General features: G+C 38.1%; 1 protein-coding gene across 3 annotated transcripts in view; it reads left to right on the top strand.

Annotated features, from left to right (window-relative positions):
• The window catches only part of LIN28B (lin-28 RNA binding posttranscriptional regulator B), a 116,015-nt gene extending 109,591 nt beyond the window's left edge, over positions 1–6,424 (top strand). For 2 of the 3 annotated variants that reach the window (XM_007465772.1, XM_007465771.1), the window contains one exon: positions 5,887–6,424. In XM_007465772.1, the coding sequence (XP_007465834.1) occupies positions 5,887–6,253 (367 nt within the window). In that variant the 3' untranslated portion in view covers positions 6,254–6,424. The remainder of the gene's footprint in view (positions 1–5,886) is intronic. The other variant, XM_007465773.1, reaches the window with a different exon arrangement.
• Positions 6,425–16,345: the final 9,921 nt, after the last annotated feature.

Genomic DNA, 16,345 nt, shown 5'->3' with positions numbered 1-16,345 from the left:
TTTTCCTTTTTTTTTTTTTTTTTTTTTTTTTCCTGCGGTACGCGGGCCTCTCACTGTTGTGGCCTCTCCCGTTGCGGAGCACAGGTTCCGAACGCGCAGGTTCAGCGGCCATGGCTCACGGGCCCAGCCGCTCCACGGCATGGGGGATCTTCCCGGACCGGGGCACGAACTCGTGTCCCCTGCATCTGCAGGCGGACTCTCAACTGCTGCACCACCAGGGAAGCCCCAGACCTACCTCATGTAAAAAAATATTCTTTTACTTCATTCCTTTCAATATCTATAGAGTGTTTCTCAATTTATGTGGGCTTTAATTTCCTTTTTCATTTTCACACATTTGTAGCTCAATGGTAAAGAGCAAAAACTCTGTAGCCAGACTACCTGGTTTTGACTATAAGTATTTATTATTGTTGGTGGTATTATTACCATTTAATTTTTCTATTTTTTACCAATATGGACAATACTGTAGTTAATATTTTAGTACCCAAATCATTATGCTTATCAATGAATCTTCCTGTAGGGCAAATTCCTAGCGTTAGAGTTGCTGGCTCAGAGAGTATGCATATTAATATTTTGAAATCTGCTGTCAAATTTCCCTCCAAGAGCAATTTACATTTGCTCCAGCCAATAGAATCTCACTGCAGTATTTATTTCAAGTCCTCAATAAATTGTTCACATCACAGTGTGGCTTCATGGGCTAATAACCACAATGACTGGAATTTATTTTCTTTATTTTGGCTGGAATTTCATCGAGTCAGTTTAATAGCTCTGATTATAGCATATCAACCTGAAGTTCCAATTTACGGTCTTAAACATATGATTAAGGAAAGTGGAAAAATTATTTACTGATTTATTTATTTATTTATTTTTTTATTTATTTTTTAGACAAAAACTTTCAACATAGAAAGTACAAGAGGGGTAGGGGAAAATTACTGGGCTTTGGCAGTGAAAAGTCTGACCTGGACTAGTAGTTACAGCCTTTAGATGGAACAGCTCAAAGAGAGAAGCTTACTTCCCCACACCATAGTGACAGAATAGTAACCCAAGTCTCAAGAAAAATCTGCTTCAAATCTGTGTGTTTGTTGGTGTTTTAAATTCAGGACCCTTATATGTTTTTGGACTTTTACATAATAAAATTTACATCAGTATCATTGGGTATAATGTTTTTATATAATGCAAGTGCAAGTGAAATTTATTATTTTCAATTCAAATTTCCTTCTCTGTGTACTCTCTTGAGTCTTAATTTTCTCATCAACACAACGTTGATATTTAGTACCTACTTCATAGGATTTGGGGGAGGAGTCAATTTTATATTACATATTAAAAACCTTTAGGGACTTCCCTGGTGGTCCAGTGCTAAAGAACCCTCCTTCCAATGCAGCGGACGATCCCTGGGTCAGGGAACTAAGATCCCACATGCCATGGGGCAACTAAGCCCACGCACCACACAACTACAGAGCTCGCGTGCCTCAACAAGAGAGAGAAAACCCGCACACCTCAACGAAGATCCCACGTGCCACAACAAAGACCCAACGCAGCCAAAAAATAAAAATAAATAAAATAAAATAAATTAAATTAAAAACAAAACCTTTTGCACAATGTCTGGAATATGGTAAACTCAATAAATTGAACCTCAGTATTATTCCTATTATTATCATTTTAATTCTGTTAACAGTGTGTTCAGCCCTGCTGTGGATAGATTATTTTATTTTTAGCATGAGTTAAGGTAATTGAGGGGGGATACTAGCTTTTGTATTTCAAAAGATACACATGAAAGATTTTCTGGTGTTAAAAAATTTTTTCTGGTGTTAAATATGTATTTGTTCCACAAGAACCCTTTCTAATAAACATAAACCCTTTTTAATAAACACTACTATATTAAACACATAGTAGTGTTTAATAAACACTACTAACCAATATTTTTGAAAACTCAATATTTTTACCATTGTACTTAGGAAAAATATATAAAAGTTGACATTATTAAAATGTTTTTATTGTTTAATTGGCTTATAGTCTTAGGTGTTTGGATATAAGAATAATAAAAGAAACAAATTTGCATAAAGAATAGGTTGCTTTGATAGAGGTCAGAAAATGTGTGCACTGTTAACTGTTTGTAGCTCTGTGGTTCATCAACATTTTCCAACTCTCCTCTTGGTATTTTGGGGCAGATCCTATGGAGTGAATAAGCTATATACCCAGTTGTGAATTTAGATTGTTTGGAAGCTTTCAGAATAAAATGAGGGCTTCTGGAAGGTTGGCCTAAGAATCTGTCTCTTACCCTCAGGAGGTACAGGGTGAGCATATTGCTTCTGCCACTCTGGATCCTTTGCTCTCCTGCTCTCCTGGGGTCTGTGATGGCATTTCTGCCCATCCCCCTACCTCCCACGTTCAGACTGGGATCCAGCCCTCCCAGGTCTTGGGCTGAATGACACACAATTGAATTAGATAACAAGTGTTCAGACAGAGTAAAATCGAAAACTGTAGCCTTGATGAATGTCATTAGTATCATTTCTGGATTTTAGTTGGACTGTATCGGAGTTAACAATGGTAATCTCTTCAAAGAGTTGGTTATCGTTTCTCCAGATTAGTTTCTGAAACTCTTTCCGATCTGTGACTTTTCTTTACCCCTCTGGCCTCCCATTTGAAATTTTACTGATCCTTTCTCTCATCTCTCTTTTCCAGGGATCTTATTATACTCCTTTCTATATTCATCCCTCCTTCCTGCCCCATCGCTTGCACTTTTCCCACTCTGTTCTCTCTCACTGACACTGCTTTACTTACTGTTCTTTCAGCATTCCCTTCCTCTTTAGAAGTTTATAGATCACTGTATCCTTATCCTTAATGCCTCCCTCTAACCCCCCAGAATGTGGATCTAAGTTTCCATATATATTCTTATTAAGTTAACACTTTAAAATACTTAGAAGCGCCTACGTTATATTTTTTTTCTGTTACACTTTTAGATAAGCAAAGCTGACTTTCTCTCTTTATGTAGTGTCACCTCTCATTTTATTTGATCACTTCTGGGACCTGTTTTAATGCTCGTGTCACAACATAAAATTCTTGCAAATTAACAAATGCAAGCTGATTTGGAGAGGTGTGGAGAGTGAACAAAGGAGCCTAGTACCGTTCAGAGCTTTGTATGGAGAATGTGGTGTGATATTATTTGTGAGCTGTTCCATTTTCCTGTCGGTCCCTTGGGAAGGAAGGAGTTTCATAATGGGGTGTGACCTGCACTTCTAGTAAGCGTGATTGGCATTGAATGTTTAAATAAAAGAGAAGAATACATATCATTCCTTCCCTTTAAGGCAAAGCACAAATATACTGAATGCAGATCTTTTCAGTGTGGAAGGCAGTCTGGCCTAATGATAGCATAAATCTGAAAAGCTAAGGGAGTGAATTAACTATGCAGATCAAAATGCAAGGAAGCCAAAATTCCGTAGTATCCTTAAAAGTAACTTTTAAAACCCAGATGTAATGGTAAATACACATACAGAATATGATGGAAGACCCCATTTGAAAAAATGGAATTCTGACGTCAGCCCCTTGGTAAATGAGTGGGCAAATGGTTCTCTGAATTGGGTAGCAGTGCACATACCACAGTGACTGATGAAATTGATGTGTCCGTGGGAGAGCGGCTCTATTACTCAATCCTTTAACCTATTTTCTCTCTCTTCAAAAATGAGCTCCTGAGTGGATGTTATCCTCAAGGAAGTGAATTTAATTCAAAAGAAGCTGTTTTATAGATGGGCAAATTTAGTTTTAAGAATTCACTTTTCCATTATAGAAGAGAACTATGTGGAAAAACATTATTATAAGTAATATGCTTATACTTCTCAAAGATGCCCTTTTTTTTTTTTTTTTTTTTTTTTTTTTTTTTTTTTTTTTTTTTTTTTTTTTTTTTTTTTTTTTTTTTTTTTTTTTTTTTTTTTTTTTTTTTTTTTTTTTTTTTTTTTTTTTTGCTGTACGCGGGCCTCTCCCTGTTGTGGCCTCTCCTGTTTGCGGAGCACAGGCTCCGGACGCGCAGGCTCAGCGGCCATGGCTCACGGGCCCAGCCGCTCCGTGGCATGTGGGATCTTCCCGGACCGGGGCACGAACCCATGTCCCCTGCATCGGCCGGCGGACTCTCAACCACTGCACCAGGGAAGCCCAAAGATGCCATTTTTGAGTGTATTTTGGGGACCTGAATTTCAAGCATTAGTCAGTAATTTTTATTCTTTAATTTTGAATTATCTCTTAGAACACGTGGCAAAAAAAACATTGAATCTGCATTGTAACAGTTTCATTAACTTATTAAGGTATGTAATTACACAATAAATAATTAATCATAAAAAGTGATTTCTTAGTTTTTCCCATTAACTTTTGAAAATATGATGCTTTCTTTTTTCCTGACATAAATACTTGTTAATTACTGCAAAGAATAAAAGCCCATCTTGTGAATCCATTATTCTAAAATTTGCAAGGTAATATTGATAACTGGAGAAGCAGGCTGTTCGTTATCTTAGTTTTTGCCAAGTAAAAAAAAATTGACTCTATAACTTATCTCAGAAGATAAAATACATAACCATAAGTATCCTACATATACTTTCCAGTAGGTTAATAGTAGTTTGTCTTAGAAGTATATGGTAATATGAGTTATTAAGCTTGCTAGTCTCTCTCACACACACACACACACGCACGCACGCGCGCACGCGCGCACGCGCACACACACAAATCTAATTAATTATAATTAACTATTTTGTCATTATCATCTTAAGCTGATTCTCACAGTTACCACCTGTTTTGCTATCATTTTTTAAAAATGTGACCTATTGTGTAAATTTCATAATGAGAATTATGGAGTCATAAATGTATTTGGAAAATAAATTTAAAACAAAGCCCTTAAAACATTTCATTTGGAGACAAATCAGTAAGCAAATTTTGTACTCAACAAATAGGTTAAAAACCTTCATAAATATAAAATTTTATTCTCTCCAGTTGATGGTGTTTTATTGTTTTTAATATAAAATTTTAGAAGAAAGAAAATGTGACTGAAATTGAGCAATGTAGCTTCCAAATAATTTCTCAGCTTTTAGAAGCTGTCACAATTTTAAACATATAGTACAAGCTGTGCCCCCAGTGTGCATTCAGGTATTAATTAAAGATGGATTTATATTTATTTCAACTTAGAAGAATTTACCCTGAAGGAAAACTAACTTCTTACAGAAAGAAAAGAAAGTTTTTCCCACCCATGAACTAGCATCAACCTTTATTAATCTGATCTAAGAAGCTTAGATTAGTCTATATTAATCTGATCTAAGAAGCTTTCTTTTACAGCATTCTTCTGATTCAGACACTTTCTATCTTGTTCTAATATTACTTGGTAATTCCCCAAATACCCATAGATGTCTGACTTACTTATTTATCAAATTTCACTGCACTAATTTGTGCGATGGGAAAGAATTCTTCCAGTTCAACAGGTTTCCACAGCCAAATAATTAACACCCAAAGAAATGTTAAACTCATAATACTTAATTTGGTCTATAATTTTCCCAGTTGCTGGTTGAGTTGGTGTTGCATTTTAGTCAACAGCTGTGTTTTTTAACTTCCTTTTCCAAGCTAGCTGGTTGTTTTTTGTTGAACGTGGCTGCCCTCTAGTGGACTAAATTTCCTTTACAATAACCTAACAAATGTAAAGCAGTCATTTACATATGGAAGTGATTAGTCTTTCATGCTTTCGGACTCTCGTTTTTCATTGACTTTTGTGTTTAATACAACACGTTTGTTGTTAAGAAGGCATATTAAAATAAGTTGATATCTTTGACGGTCTGCGTATTTTAGTATATTTTCGACTTCTGACCTATTTTGTGAGACATGCTCCTTCTCAAGATCTTTTCATTTTTCTTGTTGCAGATGCTACAACTGTGGTGGCCTTGATCATCATGCTAAGGAATGTAGTCTACCTCCTCAGCCAAAGAAGTGCCATTGCTGTCAGAGCATCACGCACATGGTGGCGAACTGCCCTCACAAAACTGTGGTGCAGCCGCCCGCCGGTTCTCAGGGAAGACAGGAAGCAGAGCCCCAGCCATGCACCGCGTTCCCTCGAGAGGTGGGGGGCGGGCACGGCTATCCGTCACCACTGTTTCCTCAGGAGGCGAGGTCCGAGGTCTCAGAGTGGCCAGGCACGTCACCTGCAGAAGCTTCCTCCACAAAGTCATCTGCAGCACCAGAAGATCAAAGCAAAAAGGGGCCTTCCGTTCAAAAACGGAAAAAGACATAACCCTTTTTCTTAACGTATCGTTTTCTCTCCCCGGTTGGGAAGTCTACCTCATGCAAATACAGGGGAACAGTATTTCACAAACAGCAGCTGACCTGGGATTTTTAACTACTGTTGAGGAACTGTGAATTTTTTTTAAACAGACAAATCACTCTAAGCAAATTACCTTTGAGCAGGGTGTCATGTGTCATGTGACTCAGAGGATGAGATGCTCTGTGTATCTGTATGTGCATGTGTGAGAGGGAGAGAGCCTGAGCCTGTGTGTGTGTGTAGGAGGATTTTCTATAGAATGTAGACATATATATAAAGAGGGTTTGTCTTTATATATGTGTGTATAGAGATGTCAGCACACAGCCTCCCTCGCAGAATTGGACATCCCCAAGAATTGAAAACCCAGGTAAAGCATTTTAGATGGTTTTGAAAATAACCCTTGGAGTTTTTTTCTTGAAATACCATTCCCTTTATATTACATTAGGAAAAAAAAACAAAACAAAACATGACTGTTACCTTTTATGTGAACCAAAGGATACTTCAGATCTCAGCGCTGCCAATCCTATGGTACTAAAGGTTTTTAAGACATCAGTTCTCCCGAATTTGGGATTGCCTCTTTTTCTTGATATCTGTAGAGTGTGTCCCCCACCCCACCCCCTTTGAAGGCAGTACCTTAACTCCATATGCCTCTGACTGCCATAAGCTTTTTTGAATCTGGGATACATAGCTCCAGAAAAGACAATGAATGTGTAATTTCTGTGCCGATATTTCAGTGTTTTTAATTCATATGTTTTGATTGTAAATTAGATGCCTATTCAGAGAAATGAAGGGGAGGGCAATGTATAAAGGTAGTGACTTGATTGTTTTCAATGGTATTTTGATACTCGTTATGATCTTTTACCTGTTGTGAGGTTTTTGAGGGACTGTGGCAACAGCAGCTTCCCTTGACCAAGTCAGTCCTTCTAACCATCACTTCGAGTGGAGGCCTCCTTGTTTACTACTGAAGACCTTGGAGGAAAACTCCAGTTGTTTGGTGTATGTTTTTGGTGGCTGTTTTTATTCCCCCTGGAGAGTTACCTAACTTATTTCTGAAACAAACAAACAAAACAGCACAGATGTGAGTAAAATGCCAGGGTTGAGAATGAACATTTAAGTGGATGCTCACAATTGCCCAATTACATATGACCTTGAATAATATTAAAAAGCTCCGTGTTTGATGGTGGTCGACTAGAGTGATGAGCCTGGGGTAGGAGGTTCCCAGACCTCTCCTACCAGAGAGCTAGGAGTATTTTATACAATACAGTTCGTCTTAGGGGAATTCCCTCATGACTGCTACTGAAGGGACCTATGTGGGAGATTCAGGATGAACATTCAGTGATGGGGACAGAGGTGCTTCTCAGGTTGGTCCTCAGTTACAGTAGTAAACTGGCTGGGGGCCAGTCATAGTATTGGTCCCTTCGGGTTTCAGTCATGAAAAACATTCATTCTGGTGTCATCCTGGTTCTAGATGTTACGGATCAATTTTGGAAACATTTCCAAGAAGGTACCAATTAGTGGTAATGCTTAACATTGGCAATAAATATAGTTGTGTATGAGCCTGTTGGTGTAAGCTCAGATAATCAAAACCAGAAAATAGCATGATTCAAATGAGACACGTTCTGCTGAACAGTTTCTGCTCCTTCCCCGACTTGTCCTGCCGAGGGAGGCTTGTTGTACAGTTGCTGCCGTTTCAGCAAGCAAGCCACGCAGAAGGAGAGCGAGCCTCGGGCTGGGCCACCAGCCCTTCCCAACTCAGCTTGAGTTGACAGTGTTTGTGAGAATCTCCATGGGACATACTGAAATATCAGTGTGCTGTGATGCAAAGCTTACCTTTGACGATATTGAATGTGATAAATAGCTATAGAGAAGTACTTCCTTGCCTTATGTGAGGATCGTAAGCGTATTTAAATTATGTAGACAAATCAAAGTGGCATTGCTTAATTTTTAGCAGGTATAATAAGCAGGTTAACAGTAAAAATGCAAAACATAAGTCACTTTGAAAATTCAAACCAAAGTTCCTTGACCTTATTAGAAATAGGAAATTATGGACTTGAGAATTGGACATTCCCTGTTTACATATAAAAAGTTCAGAGCTGAGTTCATGGTTTTAAAAAAGACACACAGAAAGAAACATGTTATAACTATGGACCTTATGGGTGCAACTTGAAATCATTTTTCAGCATCTCACCAGACTGAACTAAGCACATACCAAACCTATCTTATGATTAAAAGTTGGGGTTTATTTTTTATATAAGAATATTATCACTATTACATAACACACTCAGGACAAAGAACTTTGCTCAGGGAACATACCATATAATATTTTTGTTTCTTTACAGAATAGTCTACAGTCCTGCTTACTCAAAACAAACCAAATAACTTAGACCTTTATGTAAGTATTATGTACTGATGTTAGTAATAACTACCTCTGAGTTTGACATAGATCAAAATTTCTGAATATCAGATATCGGTTCTCCTATTTTTATTTCATGTGAAAAGTACTCTAAAGGAGACTCCCTCAACTCCTTGCATATGTGAATATCACTGACGTAAGCACAGTGTCCATTTACATGGGTGAAATATTATTCTGTTTACAGCAAAAGGCTACCTCATAGTTGATGCATAGCACACCTCTATGCTGCTCCAGCCTTACAATGGCTGATAATGCTCTGGTACAGACCTTGTTTTCTATAGTATAGATAGCAGTTCACAACTGCATGTTTCTGACAAACACTTGTGAATAATGAAGCATCTCATCTAGTTAGCAAAGTCTCCGAGCATTTCCTTCAAGTTATCATGTATTTTGTTTAAAGACTTATAGGGACTCTTCCACTGAAGCAAAACAGAACACACAAGCAATCTTGGAAATAGCTACTTTGCCCACAGGTCAGTCGGTTGCAGGAAGAGGTTGGGAAGAGAGGTTGGTTGTATGAGTGTTTTTGAGCTGGGCAAAAATTATCAAAGAAAGATGCCAATCTCCTTCATTTGTGTCTGTGCTGCCCTGAGGCCAAGTGTACTGCAGCATTATTGCCCAGGCACATAATTAACTAGCACTGGCTGCCAAGGAGTGAACATAGAGTGGACGTGCAATGCCATTTCTAGCTACTGAGGGGTAGGGTCTGTGTAAAGCATCAGTTTACAGGAGTTGCTAATGGGTTGGGCCGGAGGTCAGTGAATTAGTTGCCCCTTGACCTCACCCCCCATGTCAACACAAATGTAATTCCTTAGAAAGATGCACTACCGGTCTCTTAGCCCTGTGAGCTATTCATTGCTACATGGCAGATTATAGTAGAAACAGTTTTATACTTGCATTTCTAGTCTTTACTAGAAGCCTTTGGATGTATTTTTACAACTGAAAGATTTAGAAAGATTTTTACCTGCTTATACCTTGGAAGTTTGGCGTGCAATGTAGAGAAAAGATCAAGAAACATCATGTTATTAGCGCTGGTCCATCTACAAATAAATATAGGGTGTTTTTATTGCCGGTATTTTTTTCCTGTTCTGGCCCAGTTTTATTTTGCACCAATGTGGCCCCAAGTTACTGCTAGTTGTATTTAGTTTGTGAATAGAAGCCCATAAGTGTTAATAGACTTTGTAACATTCACTGTAAGATGAATTATACAGGACATGGGAGATCTCATTAAGTCTTAAAAAGTTAATTTAAATTAATTTATCTGTTTTCTCTAAGAAATGTTTATCATAAAATATATATGTGTATTTCCCCTTTGGTTATAAAATTTGGGGAAGTATGTACAAGTGCAGCTGCACGGACTTTAATTTTCCAGCTGTCTTAATGAGGTTTGTTTGTTTTAGGGAAGAACAACTTGTTAAAAGCATCGAATTCTGTCTTACATTGCTGTCAGCAGCCTCTTTCAGATGTGGTGGTTGTGTGATCTGTGTCATAGTTGTTCAGTTAGAGTGAGAGGTTGACCTCTGAATCGTTGTTAAATTGTCTACTTGGAGCAAAGCTGCAAAGTTATGGTAAAGTGCTGTACTGTGAGAAACTATTAGGACATTTAATACATCTGTGGCTTCACGTGTGTGAGAGTTACCAGCTTGAAAATGATGGTGTTGACTACCTCCTGAATTACAGCTACCAACCACTGGCACCCACCACCAGCTGGCTTTAATTAGTGTGTGTTGCTTCTTGGTATTAACAACTTTAACCATAATAGAGACCAAAGTGAACACTGATTTCTATATGTCTTTAATATGGTGTTTTATCTAGTGCTTTAAAATTATCCTGTGTAGTATTTAGATGACCTCATTGTCCATTTTGGCTCATGTTGTTTACAAGTGAAAATAAAAAACACTTGAACTGTATGTTTTTAAAGGACAAAAAAGGAGTTAGATGGTCGGAGTGGCATTTCACTCATGTACAGTCATCCTGATGGACTAAAAGTACTGTTTGCCTTTCTGCAGACGGTGGGTTTTATATTCTCATCTCATGCCTAATGTCTTATTCTGTCAATTATGGATATTTTGAGGTTTAAAGAAATTACTTGATTAAAAATAAAACATATAACGTTGGCATTTATGATGAGGTTTGGAGATTTTTCGTGATTCGTTGATGGCTAAATTAAATGAATGGGTAAAAGACTACTTGGGCAGTATTTATTACCAATATGAGCGTAAATTAAATAGTTTTAACATATCAGATAGCAGTGATTATAAGTATAAAACTTACTTATTACAGTACAGATGGTGAGTAAATTCCGTCTGAATGAAGAAGGAAAGGTGTGTCCTGTCATCACTGGGAATCATTCTGCGTCAGCCGGCACGGACTGTGCAGGCTTGTGAATCAGGATACATACTTCTTGGGGTCGGGAAGAGTAGCCCGAAACAAAAGTGTTCAAACCCTTTTGGAGAAACCATTTTAGAATTTTCCTACAATTTTTTCCCTAAGAATTTTCAAGTATTTGAAAAGAACAATCGAGGCCAGGTGGCACCAGTACCAAATATCTAAACTGTGAATGTAGATTTACCAAACTTTGTATGCAGCCTTGGTATTCTATACAACCAACCTGATAAAACCGCTGAGTTCTGTAAATTGGCCATTCCCACAATTATACCGATTTTCATTTCTGCTCTATACCTGGATGATTCATTTTTTTTTTCCTTGTGGTCTACTATGAAAACAACAACAACAACAACATATAACATCATTTACCATGTTAGCCAGTTTTAAAGTGTACAGTTCAGTAGTGTGAAGTATAATCACTTTCTTGTGCAACAGTGAGTGGGTGATGTGAAGGGCTCGATCGTGAATGCTCATGAGAAGCTTATCACATAAACATTTCAACCATGTTTACTTTCATTGATAATTGCTATTTAAAAGAGTAGCTTTTTGTTGTAAAAATAGTGCTGTACTTTACTGTAGAGAATATGGAGAACCTTGAAAGAAAATTTAAATGGTACATCATCCTATCACCTGCATTTTATTAATTCTAAGTTTAAATTTAGTTTTATTAATTAAATTTTATTAATTTCAAATATGGACAACCTTTTAAACACATGTAATCCCATCACCTATAAATAACCATTAACATTCATTATTAATTTTCTTCTGGTCTTTTTTCAATATATTATGTATAGATTTTTAAAAATAAAATCCAAATATAATTTCTGTCATCTTCAATGTAGAAATCATCATATATTACTCTTTCTAATCCTTCTTTCTCTCTTTCTCATTCTCTCTTTCTCTCACACACACACACATACACACACACACACAAACACACACACTTTCCGAAGTGGTCTTAGGTATCCTGGAAAGTGATAAATGTTTCTGAGTCTGCATATCAGGCATGTTTCTTAGACCAGTATTTCCACTTTAAAAGTTTCTTGACTTTAGGACATATGTATGTATACTTTGTTTCTAAAATTAATCAAAGTTTCTTGAAGGTGTGAATTGTTTTTCTCAAGGTCAAGGACCTCAATTTCTAGTTAATTTCTGAGCTGCCTAGCATCTGGAGCTATCTGCCTGTTCCAGTTTGTAAAAGTTCTTTAAAGTACCAACTCCGACCTTGGGATTTTTGCTTACGCTCTAATGACATGGTTCATTTTGCTCTTTTGTCAGGAAAACTGGACTGACACCTAAAGATGATGGCAGCAGCAATACTGCAAAATCTGAGTATAGAGAAAGACAATTTCAAACTTAAGACTCAAACGATATTTACATTTAAGTTAGTTCAAATACATGTATTTATTGACATGTGGTCCTTTCTTACTGGTTTCCACAATTTCCTGTAGGAGTGTGGCCTCAGATATTTCTGTCAGATATTTCAAGTTCTATTTATAATCACTTCTTTCATTTAGATCGTCATGCCATTACAGTTATCTCCACATCGGCTCTTCAAATTCTCTCATTTCTTCATGAAATTAATTCTGTATGAATAATTTTCATTAGCTAGTCCAGATATTAGTTTGCCAGTCCTGTGTTAAACTGCTTCTGTCACTCATCCAGAGCAGTCCATTCAAAACAATAATAATAAAATCTAATTATTGACCATAAAAAACTTTCTCATGGTAGAAAAATTTGAAGACTACAAAGGAGGGGCTGAAGTGTGAGCAGCTGCAGTAGAAACATTCTGGAGATGTGCCAGAGCTTACTCTATTTCCTTGGGTTTGTATTTTTGTTTTATTTGTTAATACTGCACAGCATTAATGGGGAGACAGATGAGATTGCCAGGGAAAATTTAACATAGAACAAAGTGGTTGGAAGAGACCCTAGAATGTCATTTGGCCCAATATTCTGTCTTTACCTAGGATCACACTGGATCATCCCAGCTGGTTATTCCCAAAACCTGCCAGAGAAGATTCAGCAAGTCCCATCCAAATCCCAGCACCATGTCTAAATGTTCCAACGCAACCCCTAACCCCACGCAAAACCAAACCAAAACAAATAGGCAATTTAAAAAAACCTCTGGGCCAAGGTCAGATTATTGAAGACATTCCATTTGGAGGTGCCATGTTAACCTACAGTGCTGCTTTTTAATTAAAAATTATTTCGTTTTTAAAAAAAATATTTATTTAGACTGCACCGGGTCTTAGTTGCGGCATGAGGACTCTTAGTTGCAGGATGCATACAGGATCTACTTCCCCGACCAGGGATCGAACCCATACCCCCTGCATTGGGAGCGGAGAGTCTTATGCACTGGACCACCAGGGAAGTCCCTAAAAAGTATTTCTTAATGGAACACTGTCCCAACTAGAATTTTCTTTAGGGCTTCTGTAAAAGATAACCTAAATAATATAACACAATTAAAACTCATGTTCTAATATAGTCCATTGTACAGTGGGCCTTTGGAGGTGTAAAAATTCTTTATGGTTAAGGTGAAAGTCTGACTTTTAAGAAACTGTAGAACTGTAGTTTAATAATTCTGTGGTTAAAGACCAAGTATGATACATTTCAGTTATGCATGATACCACCAGAGGGCACTCTGCTCTCAATTTTACATCACCTCATAGCTACCACATATTTGAATTTCTAAACATGAATGATAAATTTGTCTAGGAAAATTTCTCCCTAGAAAAATGTGTAATTATAAGTAATGGCTTTATAGGCTCTTATGCAGAAGACGTAAGAGGCTGTCAATGTGAAGTTCATGATGCTGAAGGGATGTTGATAGTCTCAAAGTATTTTATCCGAGTATTTCTAGGTTTTCTTCTAATAAGAAACTTCAAAAATATAAACACCTGTATAGCATTAAATGCTCATATTGCATCACTACCCCATAAATTCTCATCTACCTTTTAAGCTATAATACAAGACTTAAAATTTTTGTTTGGCATTTTATTACATAAAACTTTGGTGGCGTTCTTCTCACTTAGACATCTTAGTAAGTCTGTCTACGCTCCTGTTATCTAAGAATCTTCTTAAAATACTCACACTATCACACCCAGGTGTTCTAGATTTGGGATCTGAACATGTGCACCTAGAAGCAAGGACTAATTAGATACAAGTTCCAAGAGAATTCCCAGGTATAATTTAGTGAAGAGATATTTCTTTCACCTTAAGCTTCCATTTAAGTGTCACTGGTTAATATAGTAATAGCTTTCACTTTTATAGTGTTTTATAGTTTACAAGGGCTTTGAAATTTGGTTCTCACAGAACCCTTCTAAGGTAAGATGGCAGATATTACTATACCTATATTAAAGAGGAATATACAATTGGGCTCAGGGAGATGACATTGACTGCTCAGGTCACACAACCAGGCTTGGAGCTAGAAAAGACACTTCAGAATTCTGATTCTAATTATTCTTTTCTCCCAAACACCAAAACCAGGCAGTAAGCTTCTTTCTGACTCTGTCCAGGAAGCTACAGGGAGCCAAAGAAAGTGAGTAAGGGAGCTGAAAGGATCACAGTCACACACCAGCAGTGGTCAAAAGGTACAAACTTCCAGTTACAAAATAAGTAAGCCCTGGGGATGTAATGGACAGCATGGTAACTCTAGTTAATAATACTGTTTTACACATTTGAAAGTTGCTAAGAGAGTAGATCTTAAAAGTTCTCATCACAAGAAAAAAAAATTTGTAACTGTGTGTGGTGATGGATGTTAACCTGGCATATTTTGATGATCATTTCATAATGTATACAAATATCAAACCATTATGTTGTACATTTGAAATCAATATAATGTTATAGGTTAATTATATCTTAATAAAAAAAGAATAAATGTTCCAAAAATAAATATTGGTATTCACACAAAAAAAATCACACACCAAGACTGCCTACATTTGCTTTGGTCTAACCATTTCCATCTCTATCGCCTGCTTCTGCTATTCACTCTTCAAATCCCAAACTAACACTATTGTCGTTTTATGTTTCCTAAAGCAGGAAGCAAGACCAAGGAAGTCTTCGCCTGCAAAGTCCGGACCAGCCTGCAGCTACAGCCAAATCACCTGGGATGCCTAGGCTAGTGAAGGTATCTGACCTTCCTCCAGCCCAGTGCTTCTCAAATTTACTACCCATTGGAATCATCTGGGAAGCTTTTAAGAACCCTGATGCCCAGATAAATTACTTCAGAGTCTGTGACTCCAATGCGCAGCCAGAGTTAAGACCCACCGTTCTAGGTGTGTTGAGTTACTGGAGCCAGATTTTAACTGGTTCCCTAAGTGACTTTTATTAAAAGTTTGGGAACTATTGGCCTAGAGCCAAAACAATTTTTTTTTTTTTTTTTTTGCGGTACGCGGGCGTCTCACTGCTGCAGCCTCTCCCGTTGCGGAGCACAGGCTCCGGACGCGCAGGTTCAGCGGCCATGGCTCACGGGCCCAGCCGCTCCGCGGCACGCGGGATCCTCCGGGACCGGGGCATGAACCCGTGTCCCCTGCATTGGCAGGCGGACTCCCAACCACTGCGCCACCAGGGAAGCCCAAAAGTTGCTTTTTTAACTGAAAACCATCGGACTATGAATGAATATACTTGGGTTTAACTTTCCCAGCCATACCCTCCTCATCTGCTAATAAGGGGGTTGGACTAGTTAAGGGGACTTCAAAGTGTGGTCCCCTTAATAGCAACATCAACATTATCTGGGAACTTATTAGAAGTGCAGCTTTTGGGCTCTACCCCAACTGTACTGATTCAAACTCTGGGGTGGGGCCCAGCGGGCTGGGTTTTGTTTTGTTTTTTGTTTTGTTTTTTTACGATGTTGGGGGTAGGACTTTATTAATTAATCCATTTATTTTTGCTGTGTTGGGTCTTCAATTCTGTGCGAGGGCTTTCTCTAGTTGTGGCAAGCGGGGGCCACTCTTCATCGCGGTGTGCGGGCCTCTCACTATCGCGGCCTCTTGTTGCAGAGCACGGGCTCTAGAGCGCAGGCTCAGCAGTTGTGGCTCACGGGCCTAGTTGCTCCGCGGCATGTGGGATCCTCCCAGACCCGTGTCCCCTGCATTAGCAGGCAGATTCTCAACCACCAGGGAAGACCCAACGGGCTGGGTTTTTAAGGAGCCTCCAGGTGATACTTTTTTTTTTAATGTACATATATTTTATTTATTTATTTATTTTTTGCGGTACGCGGGCCTCTCACTGTTGTGGCCTCTCCCGTTGCGGAGCACGGGCTCCGG

Source organism: Lipotes vexillifer, unplaced genomic scaffold (assembly GCF_000442215.2).
Source record: "Lipotes vexillifer unplaced genomic scaffold, Lipotes_vexillifer_v1.1 scaffold732, whole genome shotgun sequence".
NCBI lineage: Eukaryota > Metazoa > Chordata > Mammalia > Artiodactyla > Lipotidae > Lipotes > Lipotes vexillifer.
This window is presented reverse-complemented; position numbering and strand designations above follow the sequence as displayed.